Here is a 20240-nt window from a genome sequence, read left to right as displayed (position 1 = left end):
AAGAACAGGTACTCCTGCTGCTACTAATACGGCCAAATGGAGCATTCTTATGGTAATCCTAACACGGTGTCACATTGTAAATCTCGCTGATTACTGCTACCATTTACACGGGTAATGTGTGGGAATAGCGAAGAGACCATGGGGCACACTTTGTGAGCATGTCACAGTATCCGTCCAGTGGTTCAATGACGACGGAGTTACTTTGCCGGACGCCTCGGGTTTTCACAAATATGAAGGACAGGTGAATGAAACCGCGGCGGAGAATAGAATGAATGATGGCTGGCTGGAATACCGGTTACGCAAGAGTTGGGAACACACAGCATAAAAAGAGCTCCGTTCTTATATGGCATTAAATTTATAGACAGTTAGCGCGAATCACGATTCTAAGGACCGATAATAAACGCGGAAGCAAGGTAAAAATAAAGAAAGAAAACCACAATCATCCGCTTGGTGGCTTCGGCCACTCTTTTGGTTCAAACGCCGTGATCACATCATCAATCCATCAATAAATCAATTCGTCCATCAATCCGTCCATCCATCAATCAATAAATCAATAAATTCATCAATAAATCCACCAATCAATTATCAATCAATCAATCATCAATCAGTCCATCCACAGCAGTTTTAAAGCTCTTTATACTAAAGACAAGATTGGTATCACCTAAGTTCTGCCCACACAACCACAATGAACCTGCACTCCGTATCCCCGCGCACTCAAACGTAATTCCCGAGATATTCCGATACCGCAAGTAGTGCGATCGCCTCCGCCGTGACGTCACGGAAACGAGCGAAGGTGATTGGCCGGCGCCCCCACATAAGTTCTCGTCGGCGACCCCCAACTTCCCGTTCTCGGGTTGTCACCAACTTTAGCAAAGCAATATCAAAATGCGAGAAGTATACCAGCGTAGGCGCGTATCATACACAGGAGTACTCCGCTGCGGACTATAGCTAGTTCATACTGAACATGCAATCTATATACTGTGCAAACATCCAAGATTGATAGAAAGAGAGGAAGGATAGAGCGCTCTCCGCATTCCGAGCTTGGAAATTTGCGCAGTACCTTCTTAGTGGGTCGTCGTGTTAAGCAGCGTTCTAACGAGCAAATTACGACCCCGATTCGGGCGCCTGCTTTCAAGAACGACGCCTCTCTGCGTCGCAATTGGGAGGTTGTATGCGGCAATCTGATATAGAAATGCGGTCAGACGACCGGGTACGGCATGCCGGGAGCGAGCTAAATTATCACGATCACCGCGCGATCGCAGCGCATGAAATCCGCTTCCCCGCACTCCTTTCATTGAATATGGCTGCGCCCATCGGGCCAATTAGCACCGTCTAAATAGCTATATATATAGCTAAACCACACGAATGCCCAGCGCACTCAAGCTCCGGACGCCATATTGGGGCGCCGCTACGAATAATAATGGCTACCCGCACCACTGCACATTCGATGACTGAGGCAATCACACGTGATGGCTGGTACGGACGAAGCTGTTTTTAACTGCTCGCAAAAAAAAAAAGAAAAAAAAAGGAATCCGGAACAAAGTATGAAAAAGAAAGCTGCAATAAATAAACAAAATACGAAAATAAAATGGTTAGTTAAGAGCCCGGAAGCCGACGCACCATTCCGCATCGAGAAAGTTTAAATCAACCAGATCGATTCAATGAAGCGTAATTTTAACTTCAACGCGACAGCGTTAAGGGCGCTGTGTGTCGCAGAAAACCCGGCGTTGCCGTCGGCGGAGTTGGTCCGTGAGCGAAAATTTCTGTATACATTTAAATATACGTACATGCCACGCCTTGCTACATGTCGTGCGGTATATGCGCGTCATATTGCCACACCATTCTACCACTGAAGTTGCTCATACCTTGTCTCACATTTTTGACAAAGTTATTCCTCGGAATTTTAAGAATGACAGCCCGCAAACAGATGGCACGAAACAGAACACCCCGACAGCGCATGCCTTTTATCCTAAATCTTCTCAGACTTACATATTTTTAAAAATTGCGAAACAATAACAAAAAACCTGAAAATGATTTTTTTTTTTTTTTGTCACGGCCCTGCACTACCTCCGGGACCGGCGCATGCAAGACGCCGCGTTTTTTACCAGAAAGCTCGCCTTCGTGATTAACGTTCGCGCGCCAGCGTCTCCCGGTAAATGTCACGGTTACATAAGTTGCAGTTGCCGGGAAGCGTGAGAAGCAGACAGAGGATCCTTGAACGATATCGCGTTCCACTCATAAAGGCAAAGATTAAGCACCCTCCGGGTTCTCTAACATAAAAAAGTCTGTGCGAGTAGTAATTAGACCCGAGCAGGCGCTAGTCTGTGCGAGTCGAGGCAAACACGAGCACATTTCTTCAAGTTTACGTTTTAATCGGAAGCTGGGTGCTCCTATCTAAATACATGTAAAAGGAGAATTCGTTTTTCTCGGCAACCACTGCACCAAATTTGACAAGGTTTGTTGCATGTAAAAGAAAAACTTAAGATCTAGTGACTTGGTTTTGAATTTTTGAGTTAGGTCGTCAATATTTCATTAAAATTTGGCAAAAATCGAAAATTTTCAAAAAACGAAACTATCAAGTTAACAAATCTGTAACTCAGCAACGAAAAGTGATTTCACAATTCTTTGAATTGCATCTAATAGTACATCTAAAGCGGACAAAATGATATGTTACACATGAATCTAAAAAAAAATAGTAATATGGAAATACAGATTTTGCAGAACCCTTGTAAACAACGTAACAAATTCACGTAAGATGCAATATGATATTTCGAATTTGTCCGCTTTGAATGATCTAATGTATGCCGTTTACAGAACCGCGATATCTGTTCTTGATGCACAGCTAATAATTTGTAAACTTATTGCTCCTATCTTTTTTTAACTGTCGAATATTTCAAGGCCTTTTTAACAAAATTCAGGCCCTAAATCAAAACCCAGTCACTAGAATTTACCTATTTCTATTTCAAATGCAACAAATTTTATTTATATTTGTCCAGAGGTTATCCCAGAAAAACTTTTTCGCGTTTTACATGTATTTGAATAGGCCGCGTCGGAGTTGGGCCCGAGCTAAAGCTTCCTCTTAAGTTTAAAAATTAGTACAGTAATTGCTATCGCCCACCCACGCGCTCAGCAGCTCAGACGACAGAGAGTGTGTGTGTGCGTGTTCGTGTGTGTGTGTCACGTTGCCAACGCGTTACAAAAAGCCCGTCGCCGGCGCCGGTCACGTGGTTAGAGAGGAAGAGGATCCAGCACCTCCACTGTTCCGCTTTCCCCGTACAGGCGGGCAATATATCAGACATCGAGATACCGAATGGAAGGCCCCAGCCCTGAGTCAGCGTCCTGCTGCGACGAGACAAACCGCACTTCCGGAAGCGGTATGTTTTTTTTTTCTTATTTCGTTTTCTACAGTTTTTTTTTCTTTCTTTCTTGCCTTCTGCAGAAGCAATGTCCGAGAGCCTCGAATGACGGCGGTATGCGGCAACATTCGAAAGGCGCGTGTTATCGAACGCAAACGTTTACACAACACAAGAGCCAGGAAGAATAAAGATAAAGAAAGCGAAACGCTCGCCCTGCACGTGCCACAGCCGAACGGTGCAAAGTCTGCTCTACGCGGATGCCTCATAAACCCTGCGCCTCATAAACCCAAACCGTGCCCGCGAAGTCACATGTAAAGATGACATTTTTTTTTTTCTTTAAAGCGAAGCCTCATCTGCCTCTTGTCAGGTGCTTTGCGGTAAGCCGGTTCCTGTCTCGCATCGCTTGGGGCCCCTTGAACAAGAAAGTTACATCTACGGTGGGTGGGATTCGAACCAGGGTCCCGCCGCGCAACAGCCCAATGCCCTAACTACCCAACAGGCCATACAAAGGCACGCACGGCACGAAAGACAAACAACCCTAAGGAAAGTCTGCACCCTTTGAGGCTCGTTTTGTATCCAAATATTGTATATATTGCGTAACATGCCTATCTTTAACGCTACGCTATCGGCACTTGCAGGTGACCAGAGCTTCTTACAAATATTATCAGAAGGAAGTACAAAGATCAAACAATTCCATATACTGACCGTCACTCCCGTGGTAGCTGAACAACCACAGCGCCGAAATTCCCCCTAGTGAATTTTTCAGGAAGCTCTATGCAGGTAACGGACGGCATGCGCGTATTTAGCGTCACAATGTGTATTTTATTTTTTTTAATGGGAGCAGCATTCTTGGAATACACAAACCAGCTTTCCTTCCGGCTATCTAGCTATCCACCTGGCCCAGAAAAAATTCGGATCGTATCCCGGAAATGGCGCAGTCAAAAACTATGGGCAGCACGCGTGGGCATGCCCCACGGGGTAGGGGCATAGAGTTTCTCACTATAACACCTAGAGGGAAATCTGGCGCCACCGTCTATGGTAGTTTCCCAAGGGACGCTGTGTCGTCATGGGAAAGACGGTATATGTGTCTGCGAGGCTTTTGTTAGCTGGTGTTGTAAGAGGCTTCGTCTAAAACGTGGATATAGCTACATAAATAACGCGTTCTTAAAGTAAAAACTTCGTAAAATGTTTCCATTAACGCATATCACGTCTCTACTCACCTACAACGCATGACCAAGCGAAGAATAGCAAGAACAGACGACAAACTGTTTCAAAGCGAGCGCGAATCTTGTCGTCTGTCCTCCAACTTTAGCGGCCCGAAGATACTTTCTACGAATCACATAATTGTACAAGCAATAGCAAGTTCTCATAGTTAAACAAAACACGTTTTTCTGCACTGATAAAGCTAAAACAGCTTTTTACGTGATGTTTTAGTAGAAAATTAATCATCCTGACAGACGGAACGGTGCTTCCCTGGCTTTCCGAGAACGACGTCAATCCGAAGTCACAATATACCAGCATTCCCATGCAGACAACAGCGCCAGATTTCCCTCTATGTAATATTGTGAGAAACTCTATGGGTACGGGCAGCTCGTCGATGAACCTCTTCACTCTAATTTGGATCACTTTGTATGGGGCCACTGAGTATGCGTGGACTGCACGGCGGCACCGCCAGAAGGCGCACCATGTCACGAAGAAAGCACCTGGCTACAGTACACGCCTCATGCGCGAAGGGTTACGGCTGTACTCGCAAACTTGGATAATCATCGTAGATGAGTTCCGCCCGGTTTAGAGTAAACTTTACCAGACTCCTTTCCACGTACAGGCTTAGCGTTTCGAGACGGTTGTGGCTTGTGCTTCGCGCCGGATAGCAGCCATTTGCTTCCCTCGCGACAGCTATAGCAACTCCAGATGTTGCGCGACATTGCACAGCCTTCGGGATCGGCGAAGTTTATGCACTGCGCCCGTGATCGGGCCCTGAGGTAAATGGGGTCGCTCGCAACGCTTCATCGCGGGAGTGCGATAAATCAGTCGTCGTGCCGTAGTCGTGCCGGCGCCATGCCGTAGTGAAGCACACAACTACTCGTCTTACACGGACATGTTGCGCCATCTCGTAACGAACTTGAGGAATACAGAAAGATGCTAGATAGCCATCTACGTGTAAAACGATTCGTGTGATTACCACAGCTGCGTTGGAGCTGCACAATGGGGGGGTCTTTCTCGGCTGTCTTTTTCGCGGTTTCGTGTGTCCTGAGCAAACAACGAGCAAACAACCGTGGAACGAATAAATGTAGAAAGAAGCCGTTCGAACGGCAAGCAACAGTACCAAGATTAAAAAAGAAAAAGCGCTAAATTTCTGTGCTTTCGAGAAATTCAACGGTTTTTCAAGGCATCAGAAACTAAATTTTGGTAGTAAAACGTTTTACACGCGTTTATTCTTTTTCGAATCACGAAAAAAAAAAAAGAATAGCGGCGCCGCCGCTTCACATCCCTCAGCTTACGCCACTGTACTTCTGCTTAAGCCGTCCGCGAATGTACACACCACGCACACAGCAACGCGTAGTACAGCGAAGAAAACGAGAAATCAAGCCAGAAAACGGCCTTGCAAGCAGCGGCAACAACAAAAAATGGATGAAGAACACCGTGCCAACTAGAGAACTTTTTCGTCAGAAGCAAACTTGCAGTTGGCAGCGCGTTTCGAAAACTTTGGTCATGTTGCAACTCCCTGAAGAGGGAGGAAGAAAAAAGAAATCGAGGTTTACACGCTCAATGGGAAATCGACAAAGGAAGCCTCGACGCTGAGCGACGGGAAAGTTCCGGCATCAATACGGCGTGAAACGCTGGAGAGAGAGAGAGAGAGAGAGAGAGAGAGAGAGAGAGAGAGAGACGTGTAACGAAAACATAAAACGCAAGACACACTGAGATCTACTCACACGATGCGCTTTCGCTCGGTGATGAAAAAAAAAAAACGCGAGAGGGGGAAATCTTCGCGTTTTTGATGTCCAGAAATCGTTTCACTTGCAGAACGAGAAGACGGCGATGATGCGACAACAATACGGCGTGGTGACGGTGACGCCCCCTTGGCGGCTGGACTGACGTGTCGAAACGACACGGGGCGGAAAACGCGGGAGAAACGAGACGGCGCGCTGAGTGCAACACTTGGTCCTGCAGATCGTCTTACGCCCGCCCATCACCGCTTTGGGCCGAACACGGAGAAATCCCAACTTTTGAAAGTTTCAGGGGGCTACGACGGGCGGTGACAGGAAGGGGGGAAGGAAAGAAAGAAAGCGGCGAAGTTTTCTGAAGGTCATCGCTATGCAGGGTTCCCGGAGAACGTTGGACTCAAAATTTCAAGGACAATTCAAGAATTTCGAGGATGGTCACGGCCAATATTGAAGGAGGAGGGAACAAACCTTATTCGTGCACATACATACTGGAAAACAGTGAAGTCCCTCCCTCCTTAGCTGCAAATTCATGCAGCTATGCAGCTGCTATGTTGGATACGTGTGCTAAAAGCTCTTCCGGTGCTTTTTCAACATTGGTTTTCCCATCGTAAAGATGACAATCGGCTTCCAGCCTGATGGTCAAAAATGTTTTCGGCTTCAATCACAGCTCAGCACGTTAAAGCCAAATGGCCGAAAGGTACTTTCCGCCAGGCATTTCAAGAGCCTATAGAAGCCCGAAACATAGAGCCGCAATGCCTGTGCTGTGAATCAACTAATGAATACCAAATTGTGGTAGGGCAGGATCGCTTGAGCTGGCTTGGACTAGTTACACGACGGCAATGGCAATTTAAACACGCCTGTCAATGGTCACGCCACATTACATCGCTTAGCGACACTCTGGCATTTGTTTTAATTACATACATTACTTTTGTTTGTTACCTTGAATCTTCAAATGTAGCCCCTAACCCTAGTTTTCAAGGAATCCAAAAAGCACGTTAAGTTTCCAAGAGTTTTAAGGAACCTCGACTTTCTCTCTCTCTTCTTTTTTTTTTTTTTTTCGAATTCCAGGGGCCTCCAAGGAGGCGTACGAACCGTGCTGCTGTGGCCTCCGAGATCCGGATCGGGCGGTGTCTGCCGCTGGATCTCGACGGTTGGTGACGTGGAGAAACGGCCGAAACGAGGTGTGTTCGGAAAGAAGCACGAAGAAACAGAAAACAGGCGGCGACTTCGATGAGGAAAGAGACGAGAAAAAGCAAAAAACTTGGAAGTTCCTCGGAGGCCATGGCCACCACCGCAGTTTCGTACGAAAATTACCGGAGGGGAATCTGGCGTCATAGTGTACACGGAAGCTTCAAAAGTATAGTGGTTCCACCACGGCGTGTAACTGTAAGGGTATGTACTGCGCCCTTCTCGCTTAATTCGGACGGCCTTGCGACTCTGCGAGTTTTTAATTTTCGTCTAGATGTATGCATGCGCGCGGTAGTTTTATTGCCGTCGGGCTTTTAAATACTATTACGACTGCTTGGAAACTTATAAAAGATGAAAGCGAAATAAATAGCGCCACAAGAACACCTGAAGCCGCAAGCACGAAGGTAATCCATGGGCTAATATGGCAGCCGAACAATCCCATAATTCTCCCGGCCATGTAGCGCCTTGTTTTTTACCTTTATTTATTTTTTGTAGTAATTTCTATTGGGAACTCTACGGTCCCCCGGACCAATCCGACCCCCAAAATGCGCGCCGCGATTGGCCGCAAACGAATCGCAGAAATGGCGACAGCTGGAAAGATACGGACCTAGCATGAACAAAACACAGTTGTAGTACAGAATCCTTCCAAAGCATAGAGTTTCTGACTATAACACCTAGAGGGTAATCTGGCGCCACCGTCTATGGGAGTTTCTTAAGGGGGCACCGTGCCGTCATGGGAATGACGGTATATGTGTCTGCGAGGCTCGTGTTGGCTGGTGTTGTAAGAGGCTTCGTCTAAAACGTGGATATGGCTACGCAAATAACGCGTTCTCAAAGTAAAATCTTCATAAAATGTTTCCATTCACGCATATTACATCTTTACTCACCCACGATGCATGACCAAGCGAAGAAAAGCAAGAACAGACGACCAACTGTTTCAAAGCGAGCGCGAACCTTGTCGTCTGTCCTCCAACTTTAGCGGCCCGCTGATACTTTTTACGTAACATGTAGTCGTACACACAATAACAAGTTCTCATAGTTAAACAAAACATGTTTTCGCGTAATAATAAAGCTAAAACAGCTTTTCACGTGCTGTTCTAGTAGAAAATGAATCATTGTGACAGACGGAACGGTACTTGCCAAGCGCGTCTTCAAGGTGTCCTGTCTCTACGAGAACGATGCCAATCCGAATCCACAATATACCGGCATTCCCATGCATACCACAGCGCAGCAGCGCCAGATTTCCCTCTAGGTAATGTAGTGAGAAACTATGTTCCAAAGAGCCCCAAGCGCAATGTTCGAGCGATTCGCCGTAGTTTCGTAGCCACGTACGTTCTTGATAATGGGACGAGCACGTGCTGCGCGTTGTCACGGGCTGACCGGGCTCGATCCCTCACTGCAGCTGCGATTACCACCAGCGCCCTCTCCCGGTGTGACACTACACTGGTGCATCGCCTGCCACACTGGCCGTAGCCTTCACAAATTCGCACTCCCTTCCTCACTGGAAAGGGTGACCTTCCCATACGCGACCGCTGCAACTGACGGGAAGACCACCGAGCACCTCCTCTGCCACTGCACGTTGCTTCGACGTCCCAACGTCAGCCTCCTCGGAGCGCGCTAAGCCAGGTAGGTAAACGGTCATCCTTCACAGAGGCCAAGATACAGGTTGTTCGGCCTCTCCCATCCTCAACCCGGAATGCTACGCGTGCACGAATGACTTTCCCAAAAAACCAACGGGACTGAGAAGATTATTATAGACACAGCCCTCGGCATCTATATACTACTGTGCGTGTGAGCCCTCTCTCATTCAATCCCCTTTCCCCTGTGCAGGGTAGCCAATCCGTCGGTTTAAACCTATCTGACTGTCTTCTCTTTCTCCTTGGGGAAAAAATGGTTCTAGGATTGCTGCACGCAGAAAATAAAACCTAATAATGGAAGTATTTCAGATGCACCCAGTTCTTCAGATCTGACGTCGCGCCGGCGGTGCCCACCCTCCCCCTTCAGCTCCAACAACAACCAGCCTCTCTCGCAAACTTTCAAACTACCACTTCGAAGCGATTCCACCACCCAAACTTTTTTTCCCCCGCTGCCCTTCTGGAGGAGGAAAAAAAGTTTACTTAAGGCCAACACTAAGGCCCAGTAAAGAAGAGCGCTTGCTCCGCTAAGGCCCGTTGTTGATCCGCCGAAGCCGAGTGAAGCCAAGCCCACCATGAAGGAGGGGAAGGGTAAGAAAAAATAAGGAGATGCAATGGCATTGTTGCGTAAGTACAGAATGCGTTCTCTATCTACCCTTGTCTCCGGACAGTTGGGGCGGTGAGCTGTGCTACGCCGACCAAAGTTGTAGAGCATTGGCGGCGTGAGAAGAGCGCTCCTTTGAACTTCGCGAAGGACACGTGCTTGTTCCGCGTTGAGTGAAGTCTTCTGGAAACCTCGAAACGAATCCAACCAAATGACCAGACGCGCCTTAGTGAATTCTCGCCAGACGCGCTGGCCACTCGGAACGCAAGACCGACACGCTTGGAAACGCCTACCAAACCCAAGCGACATGGCCCAACCTCGTCAGACTGGCGCGCAAACGCGCCGGGCGATTGTTATGCAAAAATGCGGGGAAACCGTTCCTCTATGCGAGACAAAAGCGCCGCGTGAGCGACGCGTGAACTTTGTCCAGAGTTTGACCGGACGTGCGTGGGCGAGTCCGCCTATTCAAAATAACGCTGCGCCGAAGGGATGAGGGAACAGAAACGGTGGGAGGAAAATGAGATAGTTAGCCAAGGCGCGGAACATCCACCTGCTGCGTCGTGTTAGTTGCACAGAGATGTATAAGTTAGCGTCTCCCGAGCAGTTTTGCCTACTCAAAAAAAGAAAGGGAGCAAACACTAAGTGAAAAATGAAAACTTACTAGATTATAAATGCGTAGGAATGTATAATTTAAAATTTTAGCAACGCTAAACGAAGAGAGAGAGAGAGCAGCTTATAAACCTATTCTGCCCGGACTTCGCCTAAGCGCCCCCTCCCTCAAGATTGCACACAGCTACTTCCTTTTTTTCCTCTTTCCCCTCCCTTTTCCCCCATACAGCCATTGGGGAAGCGACATAAATATACGAAGCCCACGCGCCCAACGAAACCGACGCACAGGGCACAGTTCTGCCTTTCATGTTTCCTTTTTTTTTTTTTTCAAAATGTGACAGCTACTAACGTTCTTTTATCCCAATATCGGGATACTTCCAAAACACAAGCGCTAGAATCGCATTACGAAACGAGACGGAACCAATACTCCGAGTAATCCGAGTTCCGTTCAATCAAACGGTTCCACACAGAGGCGCCCCCCAGACGCTATAAACGCAACGGAACAAAATCTCCAGCCTTCATACGTCCCCCTTTCCCCCACCCTTCCCCCCTTTTTTATAAAAAGACGGGGGGAGGGAGCCTTAGCACTGGGGGAAATGACGAGAGAGATCCAGGTCGACAGTTTCGAAATACAAACAAATACAGGAGAAAAATGACAAAGAGTTATACGGCTCGCCAAACCACGCCGCGACGAGCTAGGTAGCGCAGGGAGACGGAGCGCCCCCAATCGCCGACAAACCGCAGTTAATGGGCGTAAACCAGCCGCGCGCGCGACGAGAAAATGAAAAAAAGAACGACAGCCCTGAGCGCACGAGAACTAGATTTAAAAAAAAAAGAGCAATAACGAAAGATAAAAGACCGATGGCTCTTTGCCGCAGACAAATCTCTTGGCAGGTGCTTTTAATTTAGAGTGGGAGGGAAAAAAAAGAAGAAAAACACCGAAACGATTACACCGCCGTCTCGCCAACTCCGCGCAGTGCGACGAACGCCCAGGGACTATTACAGACGTATTACCAATACCTTGGGGATCAAATAGACATTAAAGAGAGGGAGGGGGGGGGGCGAGGTGGCTACAAACAATACGAATTTAGAAGTATGTTGTTATAAAATGTTAGCAAACCCGTCCTCCAAATCGGTCATTACCTTCGAATGCTTACAATGGATACGGATAGGTGGTTCCACTACCTCGCTTACGTGGTGAGAAGAACTGTACTACTTCTGCATAGTGAAACGCCAACTTCGCGAGAATGATCTAGCCGTCGTGAAATGAGATCGGGAGATTAGTTGAATCGTCCAGGCGCTAGTGATAGTATGTCTTACGAAATATTCCGAAACGAAAGGTCTTACTGCGAGCTGACTATGGGTGAGGAGTCTAGGCCGGAATTCGCTGCACTTATTCTCGCAATGCGGCTGCAATCGGAGGGAATAAAGCGAACAGAGTTTTGACCCATTTCAAGCGAGTCAATCTGATTTGAATGAGACGGACTTCATCACGTCTCCGCAATTCCGTGCACTGTGGCGAAAGCTATGCATAAACCGATCGGGAAAGGGAACCAGACGAAGGGGGCTCCCCCCACTGCCCATATCTAATCGCGCTCCGCAAGACGCCCTTGGGATATAAGCTTCACGGAAGGGCAAGTAGCTCACAACGGGGGGGAGCCCGTCTCCTCCGAAAGATGGAGGGAGCTATCAGCTCTTTTTCCCCCATTGGCTGACCCGGGCCCTACGCTTTGCCGCACTGCGCGGAATTAGTGAGACGGAGTAACGAAACAGAAAGGCATCGCCCGGTGTCCGACGCTAATCCTGCCCTTCGTGACCAACGCCAGCTGCACGAAAGGAACACGGTCGGGTTAGCAGCCACAAGTTATACCTACAACTACCGATGAATGTAAAGCGATAACAACCGAATTCCTAACCTGAGTGACAATTCTTGCTCGAGTGTGTCAGCTCACCCTAGCCAGAATTTGCTACAACGATTAACTTCCCCAATGAATAACTAATTGTGTGTGGGCACCAGAACCTGCCTGTGCAGTTGGCATTGCCTCAAGGAACCAGATAATAGATCACGACATAATCTATGTAACATTCCATTGTAAAGTTAATCATTTGGCGAATAGCACTCGCATTCCTCAACTGTTGACAGTGCAAATCTTGGAGACCGTGACTACAGCCGTCAGTTCTGCCAAGTCAGCCTCTGCTTATGCACCAAGCATATGTGCTACTGTAATGTGCCACGTCATGCTCTATGCCAGGTTAATTCAGTGGGACAACGAATGCCGACTTAAATAGCTCTGCGCACAAAGTGACATGGCCTCAAACAATGTATCAATATATAGCCACAGCCACTGAAATTTATGCTTAGAAATACGCCCCATTTCTGTGAATACTGCTGTGTAAAACGAGAAACATAGAAAAACAACACATCTTCAAGAAAAGTCTATGCAATTAAATTGTTGCATAATCCCATCAACACCCCACGCTACTCATTAAAGAACAACTATCTGGCTCCTGATAAATTGAAACCTGCTAGGAATAGCCACAAACTTAACCTTGCACCATTTCAACTGCACACTAACCTATTTAAATTTGGCTTCTTTCCTCGTACAATAGAAAAATGGAACTTACTACCAGGTGAAATTAGGCCACTACCTTTAGAGGAATTTTTGTATAATTTGATCCATCCTGTGTTCATTATTATTCATTGTATTTTTTGTTCTGAAGTTACCATGATTCCTACGGTGTCGAAGTTGATTTGTGCAGAAAAATGTTTTGTTTAATGCAATGTACAAACCCACTCATGCGATAGCATAATCGGGCTGCAGTATGTGTAAATAAATAAAATAGTTAGGTCATTTCAATTTCACAAAGATGTGCGCGCTTACAAATCACAAAAAGTGATTTGTAAGCGCGCAAAAAAGTACACAGTGCTCTGCTGTTCATTTCAAACCTTATCTGATGACAGAATTATTTTCCCGGCGCAGCATCAAGAGAGAGAGAGCAAGGAGAGAAAAGGCAGGGAGGTCAACCAGACGAGTACCCCGAGGGCATCATTACTATGTCTAAGGCCTGGACAACCTCATAAATAAGTATGGTTGAAAGTATGCTCATGCCAACCTCAAGAAGAAATTGCGCTGCAAAGGAGATGAAAACAAGAAAATAGGGGCGTAAATGGCCCAGGTAAATGGATGTCAATTAATAAATACTGATAAAGAACGTGACTTGGTTAAGTTAAATCATCCAACCTCATCCAAGCAGGAGCTTCGTAACTACATTTTTTGCGAAAGAAGAACCCATTTTACAACTTCCATGCGCAAGCTAGCTGCAATGCATACAACAATCAGTCACATGCTTGTACCGAGTAAACCTGCACAGTTAAATGCACTCCCAAACTTCATCCATGTGGCTGCAAAGCCCACAGATGAGGCTTCTGTCCTGCTATAGTAAAATGGAAGTAAAAAGGGAGGTACAAGTTTGCAAACCGAACAGTGAAGTGTGAATGCGACAGTGCAACCTGGAACCCAGCTAGCAAACTACATTCAGCCAAGGGGCTAGTTACAAAGCCTGGAACTAAGGCCATATTTAGAGGCCACTCATCCGTGGCGTCCCCCCCCCCCCCCATTTGTATGGCCTCGCATTTCCAGCAAGGTTCCGTAAACTTATTGCAAACATTCCGATTGAAAACAGTTCAGGAAGACTAAATACAGCGTGTCAGAACAATGGCTATTTATGTACTTGGTAAACGATGCGCCACGAGCGCACCACTTTTTTTCTCATTTGCACCTATAACTACTGTTTATTAAGATATTTAGGTATTCATTGAACCTTTGTTCCCCAATTTACTATACATAAAAACTTGGAAGTAGCAGGAAGGGAATGGCTATTGGAACCATCGCTTGGAAATGGCAATTGCAAATCGTTAGACGCATGAAAAGCCTAACATGCCTGGTCCTCATCAGGGCTGGGGCAACATACTTTTCAATTGTATCATGATATGATGCAAGATACCTGAGCAACAAGTAACTGAGATACAGATGCAACATTTTAGCGCAATTATTGTATCTGATAAGATACTTTCCCTTTGTTTCTTAGGATACTTCATACACTCACAAATTTCTTATTATAGATCTACATAATGCAGCAGCAAACACATATGCACAAAAACGTTTGCTTGGAAATATCTTAACTCTGACCAACGTCGTTTCATTTGAATGAAATGTCTGTTAGTATCTCAAATTACTTCTTTTTCTTGCACAAATTATAAGATTTTCATTCCAAAAGAATTTACGTGGTTTGCTTTAGTGACACGAAAGGGCTTTATACGCTATGCTGTCAGCAGTTTTCGCATGTCGCATTTGTAATTGACGGGAGTAGCTGCTCTGCTTGTCGACCACATAGCGAGTCACCATCCAATTACAATAACATCAATAACAAGCCTTTGCCCAATGGCGCAAATAATGTTGTGAAGTACCTTGTCCGTAAACGCATTACTGTTCACGCAATACAGGGTCACCAGACGGACGTACTGCAGCAACAACACTGCTAGTGACATTGTTTGTGACACATCGTGTATACAGAAGAAAGGGGGTAACCAAGGGGCCCAATTTTTGTCAATAACATAAGCCAACAAACAATGACACCAAGGAAAACATAGGGGAAATTATTATTAGTTACTAATTTAATTAAAGAAATGATAAATGAATAGAAATGAAAGTGGATGGAAGAATAAATTTTCATCCACTTTCATTTCCATTCATTTATTTCTTTAATTCAATTAGTACCTACAAGTAATTTCCCCTACGTTTTCCTTGGTGTCACTGTTTATTGGCTCCCGATTATATGATTGTGGATACAAAGAGCACATGAAGCTGCGATGAACTTTCATATTCTACTTATCTGCTGGTGTGAAGCATTTCTTAGTGACGCATTAACATGCAATCCTATTACGATTTTTATTGTACAAGAAAGCTTGTGCAGCCCAAAAACATTTCATACATATTGTAGTGGCACAAAGCACCATGCAATAGGAACTTCGATAACGACACTATAATGGCATCAGAATTTGCATGTGACGCCACATGGATTGGCGTACACAGCACAGTAGCGTAGCTATAAGGAAGTGTCATGGCACCAGCACAACTAAAAACAAAATAAAACAAAACAAAAACAAGAAGGTCGGCTGCGTGCAGACGTTTGCGCACTTGTTTTTGTCGAGAGGGAACGAGCGCCACCACGAGACTCTGCTCCACTGATAGGGATGAGCAGACCTTCTCATCGCCTACTCTCGCCTGAGGGCTCTGGCGGAAAGATAAAAGAATGGCGCTGCCTCTAGTTTTATTCAGCTGGCTTAGCTAGTGGAAAGATAAAAGAAGGTCACCGCCTTTAGTTTTTTTCAGGTGGCTTAGTGGCCACAGTATCAGCTTGAAAGAGGAATTCAGCCAACATTTATAGTTTTGCACAGTAATGTTGTGATAGCCAATATTTTGCACTTTAATATACTTGATACATTCTTTCATGTATCGGAAATACAGATGCTCATACACATCTTGCCAGACGTATCATGATACAGATACAAGTTACCCAACGAGTATCTCAGATAGTATCGAAGATACATGTATCTTCCATACTATCCAGCACTGGTTCTCAGTCAACGTGAAACATGTTATAAATTCAATGACAGACAAAGAGAAGACACAAACAACACAGACTTTGTGTTTCTCTCAATTTTGTGCGTGTACCATGTTTCCCAAACCTAAAAACCAATAAGCCGGTCTAACCATATTAGTTAGAGCTATAATAAAGACAAGTCACTGGTGACATTCTCAACACGCTCTCCTCCTATTGAATGAAGGCAAACAACAAACGGTGCTGTCGACTTGTGTTCACAAAACACTCACTCACAGTTTAATGAAGAAAATCTTATACTTACACACTTCAGTGTGGAATTCCCATGTACATAAATGAATCATTCAGCCTATTTTTTATGTCCACTGCAGGACGAAGGCCTCTCCCTGCAATCTCCAATTGCTCCTGTCCTGTGCCGACCGATTCTATCCTGCACCTGTAAATTTCCTAATTTCATCACCCCACCTAGTTTTCTGCTGTCCTTGACTGCACTACCCTTCTCTTGGCACCCGTCCTGTAACTTTCATGGCCCATTTGTTATCCGGTAATAAATGTGTTACAGTGTATACCGGTGCTGTTCTCAGAACCTTGACTCGCTACATAATGGAGGCTTGTAGAGCAGCAATTTTAAGTGCTGTCAAAGAGAGATAGTACAACAGCAGCTGTGCACAACATCCAGAACAATTAGAGCTAACAGGCCTTTCGCAGTTTTATGAAATACACCTGATACGTCAGCTCAAGACTCCTCAGACAATATATGCAAAAGATTGAAACAAAAACAAAACATTTATTCCTTGAGTTGCAACTGAATGGACCTATACTGCAAAGTGTTCTTGGACATTATGAAATGAGTCATATCTGAATATTTGGAGCAAGTCCTTTTTTACAGGAGAGTGTGTGTTACTTGTTTCAAGCCGATTAATTTTGTAAAGGTGACACTGCTCTCAACAAAAAAGAAAACAGTCTGTGCTTCAGCAATACAATGAGGGTCTGAGCTACGCACCCTGAAGCAAAACAGTTTTGGCACATAATGATTGCAAGAATACAGGCAAGTAAAGCAACCGAAGTTCATGCTCTAGCAAGGTAGATAACACGAGATTACGATGTTACTATCCTGACTTATACGAAAGGTACACAAGAGCCTCTGAACAAAGACAAAGCGTTGAGCATGCTGTTTTGATGCACCGGTGCATCTTCCATTCCTTTGTTCGTGTTTCAACGGAGTACCCACAAGATTATATGCGAAAGATAGGCCAAAGCGATCTCAAAGTGACAATGCAGCATCTTCCATCCTTTTGTTCATGCTCCGACAAAGTACCCACAAGATAGACGATACGCGAGAGATAAACCGAAACGATGTTTAAGTGATGATAAGCGTATAAAATCAACGCAAATGACGGACCAGCATAGGAATATACCAAGCCCGTAGCAACAAGTTCGTAGCGAAACCATACGAAATGAACAAAGTGAACTTCAAAACAAATAGAGACTCGAAAGCAGCAATCGGCTCAGCTTGAAAAATTTCTTCACATCTGAATTTAGAGTTTACTGCAACGTTACACCAACGAGGAGGAACAGAAGGTAATGCACAATCTATAGCAAGATAGGTAGGCTGCATCGCAATATAAAATTTATTCAGCAACGAAACACGACAACTGATAGGCATGCGAATTCGGTAGCCCATTGGCATTGGTAGGAAACGTTCGATTTGAAGTGCACAAGCACGTGACATGTAAAAAAAAAAAAAAACAGACCGGCAAGACCTGGAGCAGACGTAAAAGTGCGAAACTGCCACACCTGGCATAATGGCTAATACGCACGTCCCCGCGTGCGGCTTGTGCTGGCCAGGCACACTGGCGCCTAGGAATAATGAAATCGCCTGTCAGTGCGAAGTTGCACCACGAGGCAAAAGCGCGGCCGAGGGAAGCGGACTTAGCCATCGTCCAGTAAGATCGCGACCGCGCCAAAAAACGCACGAACAAAGAACGAACAAATAATAATAAAAAAGGCTTCAGGTAGGTGCAAGACACGCGATATCCGCTGGCGATTCGCCAGCACATTCGACGCGCGCTTGTGCCTGCGCATACTGTTAAAAAGAAGACGGGGGAGGGAAGGGGGGGGGGTGCTTGCTTCATCGAGAGCGCGCGCTCGTTTGGATCGAAAAAGAAGAAATACGACCCACGCACGCACATTAGGTTGGTATCCGCCCCAAATGCGATGAGATCTTGCGAGCTAGGTGCAATCGGCTCACCTGGCCACAGTGAATACAGCTTGCAGCCCTTGGAACGAGCGTTGGATCCCTCCACTTCGCCTCGAAACACCGTCTTCGTTGGGCAGTCCATGACTTTGGAACACGTCCGTCCGTGCGTGCGTGCGTCCGACTCGCGAGAACCACAACGGACTTCTTTTCTTGTTTACTCGCCTTCTGCTGCCAGAAGGGCAATGAGGCAAAGTGCCTTGCTCGAACCCCCCCGGGAAACTTTCGCCGTACGAGATTGCGCGCGACTTATCACGAGGTGGGCAGAGATAACGCTGGCATATCCCAAAAAGCACTATCTTGAGTGTCCAGAAGTGCGACTTGCGTGTTATAGAGGCCAGTGAGGTAAGAAGATGAAAAAAACAAAACAAAAAAAGAACGGAGCGTCCGCCGCGAAGGTGGCTGCAACGCCGTGAGCAAATGCCTGATATCAGCGCCTCGGCGGTTTGAAGACCGGCTCCGAGTCGAAACACAAGCACGCACACACACACGTAAGATCACTGGCTTCAAATGCGGAACGCGGGCTTCGAAGGTGCAAAACAATAAGTTTGCGCGCACAGACTGAATAAACGAGCCCGTAAAAAGCGCAGCGAAAGTATTTTTTTTTCCTCACCGGCTAATGTACATACGGGCACAACAGCAAACAAAAAGACTTGTGAATCGAGGGTTGCGAGTTGTAAACATCGACGCAGTGCACATAAACACGCTCTCGGCGTCACATTACTCTGGCCGCTTCCCATCGCCAGAGGGCTCCGAAACAATGAAGAAACGTTCGTCTCGGCGCGCAGGTCACGTTCCGACGCCGGAAAAAAACTTGTGCAGCCGGGGTCGCGTCAGAAACATCGAGCACCGGAGCGCGATTCACCTGTCAAAACTCGTTAAGCCTAGCACCAGCGAGTCCGTTAAGCCGACGAATCTCGCGAACTACGGCGCGCGGGGCAATGCGGCCGCGCGGGGGAGTCAAACAAATGCTCACCATCTTCAAGGCGAAGTTGGGCTAGGGCTTCGGCGGTCGCTTGAGGGTCCGAGTTGCTGCGATGTCTCCTGTGACCAAGTTCACGCACCTTCAAATATCCACTGCCCGTGGCAGACATTACAGTCCCCGAACCCCACGCGAAGATTTCCGGAACCTGCCAAAGTGAGAGCAGAGCGCTGCCGCCATCTATGAATGCTTGTGCTAAACGTTTTGTTTACAGTTTTACCAAATGCAATAGATAGCAGCACTTTCTTAATAATTTGACGCAAATTGCTAAGATTTTGCAAATAAAATGTACATAAATGCATTTAAACTGACTTTACTGCAGTTATTTAGCACAAAAATGAAAAAAACGTGTAAATTATGCGTTTCATTTGTTATAAAGTTGTAGCGCAATCTGCGGTTATTTACGTAACCTTTCTTCGCTTTCTTTCTTAGTAGTTCGTAAAACATTTGCCAGAAGGCAGCACTGCATGTACAGATTGATTTGTCACAGTTGACGTGAAGCGTGGCGTGGTATAATACCACTATTAAGGATTTAGCTCTTTCGTTCCTGCTAGAAACATGCTCATTTTCGGTGCTTTTATGTTTTGCCGTTTCTATCAAGACATATAGCAGTCGCAACCACGTTGGTCGCAACTGTATTCCGCGTGGCGCTGGTGTCGCTCTTTGCTCGGTGCGTCTACTTTGGGCAAAAGCTTTATAAACGGTGACTTTGGGCATAGAGTTTCTCACTACATTACCTAGAGGAAAATCTGGCGCTGCTGCGCTGTGGTATGCATGGGAATGCCGGTATGTTGTGACTTCGGATTGGCATCGTTCTCGGATAGACAGGACACCTTGAAGACGCGCTTGGCAAGTACCGTTCCGTCTGTCACAATGATTCATTTTCTACTAAAACAGCACGTGAAAAGCAGTTTTAGCTTTATTATTACGCGAAAACATGTTTTGTTGAACTATGAGAACTTGTTATTGCGTGTACGCTTATATGTTACGTAAAAAGTATCAGCGGGCCGCTAAAGTTGGAAGACAGACGACAAGGTTCCCGC

The 20240-nt window shown here is 46.1% G+C and overlaps 1 protein-coding gene across 5 annotated transcripts in view; it reads right to left on the bottom strand.

Moving 5' to 3' along the window:
• LOC142557485 (phosphatase and actin regulator 2-like) overlaps positions 1–19348 on the bottom strand; it is a 139373-nt gene extending 120025 nt beyond the window's left edge. For 2 of the 5 annotated variants that reach the window (XR_012822774.1, XM_075669368.1), the window contains exon 1: positions 19192–19348. Coding sequence is in view for 4 of the 5 variants with exons in the window: in XM_075669368.1 (XP_075525483.1) it covers positions 19192–19309 (118 nt within the window). In the remaining variant the exon portion in view is untranslated. Of the gene's footprint in view, positions 1–18209; positions 18417–19191 lie in introns of those variants that run through there. The other 3 variants (XM_075669373.1, XM_075669374.1, XM_075669369.1) reach the window with 2 other exon arrangements.
• Positions 19349–20240: the final 892 nt, after the last annotated feature.

This window comes from Dermacentor variabilis, chromosome 9, assembly GCF_050947875.1.
Source record: "Dermacentor variabilis isolate Ectoservices chromosome 9, ASM5094787v1, whole genome shotgun sequence".
Classification (NCBI taxonomy): Eukaryota; Metazoa; Arthropoda; class Arachnida; order Ixodida; family Ixodidae; genus Dermacentor; species Dermacentor variabilis.
This window is presented reverse-complemented; position numbering and strand designations above follow the sequence as displayed.